Here is a 6853-nt window from a genome sequence, read left to right as displayed (position 1 = left end):
TTAGAGACAGGGTCTCACTAAGTTGCTTAGGGCCTCACTAAGTTGCTGAGGTTGGCTTTGAACTTGTGATCCTCCTGCCTCAGCCTCCTAGCCGCTGGAATTACAGGTGTGCACCACTGCACCTCCCCACTTCATGTTATTTTTTTTAAATTGTGTTCAGTTCAGTTTGTGTTAAAGTTCTCAGAGTTGGACTTCTTAGATTTGGTGAGGCTTGTGCCTTCAGATCAGGACAGGCACAAACAGGTCTGGAATTCTGAAGGTGAAGAGAAATGGGGCGGAAGCTAACAAACAAGCCTTAAGAGCAACTGGGTAAGGAGCTGGTCCTGGGCTCTAACCTCTACCCAGATGAAGGCTGGGACTTCAAGGCTATCTTGAGAAATCTGGGTCAGTTACCTGGTTTGGCCACCAGAGGTCATTTTACCCCTGTAAATCACCAACTGGAGAGCTCACATAAAGACACACAAAAGACTGACTCTGAACTAGAAACACAGATACAGGAAAACCCTAACACTATCTCACACACACTCCCCCCCCCCCCCACCGCACACACACACACATACAGAGAGAGAGGGAGAGAAAAATACAGTACCGAGACATAGGGATGGAAATGCATACTGGACACACATAGCAACAACTCTTACTGCCAAGGTCTAAAGATGTCAGGGTGCTAACTCTGCAGCCCTCCCAGCCCCCTACTTGGATCAAGACGGAAGGAAACCATTTAGCTTGCTAAGAACAGACGGGCTATTCCTGTCCTCTCATCTCACTCTTACTTCCCTGTATACTCTTCTCTCCTGGCTATGGCACAGTTCCTTTCTAACCACTAGAGATGTCCCACCCTCTCCTCCAGAGTGTGTGTGTGTCTGGTTCCACCCCTGACCCCCCAAGGCTGCTGCCCTGATAAGCCCAAGGTGGTATTCCATTTGGTGTACAAACTCCTGCCTGCCTCCAGGAGGCCCCAAGCCTTAAGCACTATTATTAGCAATTAATTTGTTGAGCACCACACTCCTTACAGTCATAAAAACAAAACAAAACAAACAAACAAAAAACTATTATATAATGCCCTGGGAAGATGGTAATGTGAACTCTAATACCTTAGTACAAGTGTGGTTCTCAAAGTGTGATCCAGGGACCAGTTCTTTGAGGAAGTCCATGAAGTCAAAATTATCTTCATAATACTACTAAGATATTATTTATGTTTTTCACTCTCCTCACCAGTATACAATGTAGTTTTCCAGAGGCTTCAAGAAATGTGATGACATTACCACTCTCACGGCTAATGGATTGTGTGCTTGTGTATTTCTGTTTTAAAAACTTATTAGCTTTCATTCCTATTACAGTAAATATTAAAACAACAAAGAATAAGCAAAAGCTCTTGGGGTCCTCAATTTCTATGAGTGTAAAGGGATCTGAGACCAAGAAGTTTGAGAACCAATGCTTTAATACAAAGACTGTTCTCCTTTCTTTGGACAAAGCAGGAAGACAGAGATGATATTAAGGATCTAGAAAGGAGGAGGTCCTAAAAACGATGGCAGGAGAAGCCATGACCTAGACAAGGGACAAAAACTAGGATTTGGGGGAGGGGGGCAGTGTTTATCACAATTTAATTCACAGTTTTGCCCTGCCCCTACCACCCCATGTTGGGTGTCCTAGCCTAAACCATTAGAAATCAATAATAAGGAATCCAGTTCTCTCCATATCAAATAAACACTTGTATGCTTCCTGCTAAGTAGCGGGGGGCCAGGTGGAAGTGAAAATGGTGGTGTCCATGGCCCTGAGATCAGCACAGAACTCAACAGATGGCACCAACTTCTCAGTAGCTTGATCTACCAAGGTTTGGGGCTCTTCAGCTCTTGGTCTGCGGTCCTGTGGCAAAATCCAGGGTATCCACTTTCCTTTCCATCTATCAGCTCTTAGCTGTGGTCAGGTTCATTGCATCACTTCCCACTGATTAGAGAAAAGGTCCTTTGCCTACTACCACCAACTTAAAGAAGCCATGGCTAGTAACAATCTTTCTTTCCTGTGATCTTGTTTCCACACTTTGTTCTCATCTGCATTCAAGAACTGGAGTTCCACTCTGAAATCCAAGCGCTCAGTGCACCTCCCCCATGGACATGGATCCAGAAGCCTATGAGAGAGGTACCAGACTGCACTATTGCGCGATATGCGTTCAGAGGGTGGAATCCTGAGGACACTCGGTGAAGGGCATTCTGGGTTTAGGTGGCTGGAGTAGCTCCTGACTGGTGGCATCCACTCCAGTGGTGTGGATGGCCTCTGAGGACCTTTCTGCACTCGCTCCCCTATCCCCATTGGTGGCCAAGGTCCGGACCTGGAGCGGAGTACCTAGGCCACGCAGGGTGTTACGGAAACCCTCGGCGCTGAAGTAGTACACCAGCGGGTCCAGCACGCAGTTGGCGCCGGCCAGCAGCACCATTACCATCAACACCCCGCGCACTTGATCGCGGGCCTCCTGGCTGGCCACCAGCAGGTTGCCCCGCAGCAGCCCATAGACAGCCAGAGTGGAGTTGTAGGGCACGAAGCACAGCAGGAAGATGACGAGGTTGGCCAGCAGAAGGCGCACGGTTTTCCGCCTCCTTTGGCTCTGCGTGGCGTCCGGCCGCGCTAGAGTCCAAAAGACCCGCCCAGATGAATAGAGGACGGCTGCCAGGGGCAACAGAAAGCCCAGGGCCTCGGCCAGCAGCACAAGGGGCAGCAGCCGGCCCTTCCATAGCTCGTCGCTGAAGCTTTCGAAGCACAGGCGCACCTCGATGCCCCGGTAGCTGCAAGGCGAGGGCGTGTGCACGCGGGCGGCGGGCACAGCAAACACCAAGATGAGTGCCCACACACCCAGACAGAGCCGCCTCGCCACGCGGGACCGTCGCATATGACGTAGACGCAGGGGGTGCACAATGGCGGCATAGCGGTCCAAGTTGATGAGCATCAAGAAGATGCAGCTGCCATACATGTTCATCTGGAAGATAGCGCCCGACGTCTGGCACAGGAGGTCGGGGAAGGGCCAGTAGTGCAGTGCGTAGTAGGAGATGCGCACGGGCAGTGAGAGGGTGAAAAGCAAGTCGCTGGCTGCCAGATTGCACATGTACACACTCACCACCGAGTGTACGCGCAGAACACGCAAGAAGATCCAGAGGGCCAGCGCATTAAGGGGGAGCCCGGCCGCCAGCACCAAGCTGTAGACCACCATGTGCAGGCGATGGGTAGCCCTATAGTCAGGGCACGGAGGACTAGAGCTGTTGGTAGAAGAGGCGTTGGCAGAGCAGTTGGCCAACAGGGAGGAGTTGGTCAACATCGTGAAAAAGTGAGAGAGGGAGCTAGGCTGGATACATCATGAGACACATCAAGATCCAGGCATCCCTTTTACCTCCAGGGTGGCAGCCTGGAGGTTGTACAGGGACCTGGAGGCTGTGCAGAGACCGTCCAAAAGCAAGGAGAAGCAGGTCATGGAAATATGTGCTATGGCTGCAGGGTCCGATGGCTGTAAAGGATTGGAAGCTTTTAGTCACAGCCTCATCAGCAATGGAGACCTGGAATGGAGAGGCAAATCAAAAGTCAAAGTTATGCAAGGACAGGGCAGCAGACACAAATGTTTAGCTATTTAAATTGGCTGGCCTCATGACTTTTCTCAGCCTGATCTTGCACCTCTTTGCACCCAGTCCAAAATAGCATCTATACCAGGACTGTACTATACAGTATTAAATGCCCTCCATCTGGAGTCAGGGACTCCAGACTGTCTGGTTTGTTTTGTTGTTCTTTGTGTGGTGCTGGGGATTCAACCCAGGTAGGCAAGTGCTCTACTTTGAGCTACATCCCTAGCCCTAGACTGTTTAGGTTTAAATCCTGGCTTTGCCACCTTGTGACCTCAGAAAAGTTAACCTCTCTAAACTTCATCTTATTTAACCTTGAATGGGGGTGGCACAGCATGTTAAAAGTGATCTTTACTAGACAGGTGTGGAGGCACAGGCCTGTAATCCCAGAGACTCCAGAGGCCAAGACAGGACCATCAAAAGTTCAAGACCAGCCTTAGAAATTTATCAAGGCCCTAAACAACTTAGCGAGACCCTGTCTCAAAATAAAAATAAAAAGGCCTGGGGATTTAGCCCAGTGGCAAATCAAACCTGGTTTCAATTCCCAGTATTAAAAAAAAAAAAAAAAAAAAAGCTCATGAAGGCTTTAATTCATGAAGTTGTTTAGAGATTAAATAAAATCATGTATATAAAATGCTTAGGTTGCTGTTGTCTTAAAAGAACTCTCCCTACCTCAAATGCTTACTAAGTCTTTAAAAGATTTCAGGCATGTTCAGGGTAGTGAGCAAAACATAGGCCTTCCCCCCCACACCACCTACTTTACATTCCACTGGAGGGAGGCAGATAACAAAGAAGTCCACTTAAATAGGTTCATCATGTGGGAAAAATAGTATGAAGCACCTCTCCAGGTCAGATGCTAGGCTGGCTCCCCATTATCTAAAGAATAAAGTTCAGAGTCCCAAGTCCTGTACAAAATCCCAGCCTCACTCATCACATCCACCCTTCTGATATTTGATGTCAGAGCAATATGGGTTCATCCTGATTGACTTCCCTAATGCTGTTTCTTCATCTGTAAAATGGAAATAAGAATGTATTGGTACCTTATAGGCTAATTGCCCAGCTGCTTTGGGCAGAGGCATGTTAAGAGTACTTTGGGCTTTTTCTGGGTGTTCCCCCTTGAGGGTCTACCTAAAGAGCTTCCAAGAGGAAGTTAGCTCTATGATAGGGAACACAGTGGTTTGATAGTGAAGACACATAAGGGACCCAGAGAGGGTGGAGGTAAGGAGTAGTACTGTTTCAGCTGCCATTAAAGAGCAGGCTGCAGCAACTTCAGTCCTCAGGCAAAGTTGGCTGATCAAGGACGCAGCCAAGAGGTAGACAAGCCAAAGAATAGGATGTGGTCTGAGTGTCCCAACTTCCTCAACTCCCTAAGGCCAATTAGTTTTTGTTGTTTTTGTTTGTTTGTTTTTTGAGACAGAATCTCACTATGCTGTCCAGACTGGCCTCAAGTTGCTGGACTCAAGTGATCCTCTTGCCTCAACCTCCTGAATAACTGGAACTACAGAGTATGGGAGGGAATATGCCAGTAGGCCCAGCTCTAAGTACTGGGCAGTGGAACCCAGGGCTTCATGCCTAACAAGCAAGCACTCTATCTTCACCTCTGAGCTGAGAGATAGGGTCTCACTAAGTTGTCGGGGCTGGTCTTGAACTTGTGATCTTGGCTCAGGTTCCAGAGTAGCTAGGATTATAGGCATACATCATGGCACCTAGCTCCTCAGACATTTTTTAAACTTTTTGTTTTGAGACAGGATCTTGGTAAATTATCCAGATTGGCCTTAAATTTACAATCCTGCCTCCGTTTCCCAAGTAGCTGGGATTATAGCATGCACCACCACACCCAGCTTCTAACATCATTGTTAAGTGTACTATTCCATGTCATGAAGTACATTTAAAATGATACATAATCCTCACCAATAATGATTACCAGAAATAGAATTTTTTTCATCATCTCAAACAACAACTCTATAGCCATTAAGCAATACTGTCAGCCACATCTTAAGGAGAGAAGTTGTCTCAGACCTTGAGCAAGTATCCCAAGACATGAATGAAGCTGGTTCCATCCAAAAGAAGCAATTTAATTTTGCCTATTGCACTGAGGAAGTGGCTCAGTGTGTATGTGGCTTAGCATGCTGAAGGTCCCCCTACAGTCCCTAGCACTACAAAATAGATAAACTCTTGCGAAAATTAAATTGTAAACCTGAAAATACCAGATTATTTATTTTTTCTCCCACCAATCATCACCACTGGTAGTGTGAGACTAGCGAGAGATGTTGTGGAACAGTTCAAGGAAATAAACATTTCTCCTATAAAGTGCCAATTTGACAATGAGAGTACAGTTAGCCTCCATAACCACAGGTTTCACATCCATGGATTCAACCAATTGCAAGTAATCCCAGCTACTCAGGAGACTGAGGCAGGAAGATCACAAATTTGAAGCCAGACTCAGCACCTTAACAAGACCCTGTCTTAAATTTAAAAAATAAATAAATAAAAGGAGTGGGGGGTTCAGTGGTAAAGTATCCCTGAGTTCAAATCCCAAGCATCACAAAAAAATAAATTTAAAAAATTATACTAAATATATACAACCTTTTTCTTGATGTTATCCCCTAAGCAATATAGTGTAACTTGTTTACATAGCGTTTATATTGTATTAGGCATTTTAAGTAATCTAGAGATGATTTAAAGTATATAAGATAATATGTCTAGATTATTTGAAAATATTATACCATTTTACTTAAGGGACTTGTGCATCCATAGGTTTGGGTATCCAAGGGGGATTCCTGAAACCAATCTCTCAGGGATGCCAAGGGATGACTATAATACCAAACGGGACTTAAAATTCTGAAAAGCAAATAAAATCAGACTTGTTTCTGGGTAGACATCCCCACTTTCACCCATTTCATCTTATTTCACTTTCACTTTCAGACCTCTGCCTTTGTATTGTTTCCTCTCATTCTCCAACTGGCAAATTTCTCAGGACCCTGTGATCTGCCTCCCCCACAGGGCAGATGTTGTCCCTTCAGCCTTGTGCTTTCCAGGGTGGAGGGATGCACAGGTCTATCAGCTATTCCCATGTGTATAGTAATTAATTATCCTTTTTTTTGAGAGACAGAGAGAGAGAGAGAGAGAGATAGAGAGAATTTTAATATTTATTTTTTAGTTTTCGGCGGACACATCTTTGTTTGTATGTGGTGCTGAGGATGGAACCCGGGCCACGCGCATGCCAGGCGAGCATGCTACCACTTGAGCCA

The 6853-nt window shown here is 46.3% G+C and overlaps 1 protein-coding gene across 1 annotated transcript; it reads right to left on the bottom strand.

Moving 5' to 3' along the window:
• Positions 1-2170: 2170 nt before the first annotated feature.
• On the bottom strand, positions 2171-3307 carry Lpar5 (lysophosphatidic acid receptor 5). Its single transcript, XM_026403273.2, has one exon. It carries the CDS (start codon positions 3305-3307, stop codon positions 2171-2173), a length of 1137 nt encoding a protein of 378 aa, XP_026259058.1.
• Between the last annotated feature and the right edge of the window lie 3546 nt (positions 3308-6853).

Source organism: Urocitellus parryii, chromosome 5 (assembly GCF_045843805.1).
Source record: "Urocitellus parryii isolate mUroPar1 chromosome 5, mUroPar1.hap1, whole genome shotgun sequence".
NCBI classification, from domain to species: domain Eukaryota; kingdom Metazoa; phylum Chordata; class Mammalia; order Rodentia; family Sciuridae; genus Urocitellus; species Urocitellus parryii.
This window is presented reverse-complemented; position numbering and strand designations above follow the sequence as displayed.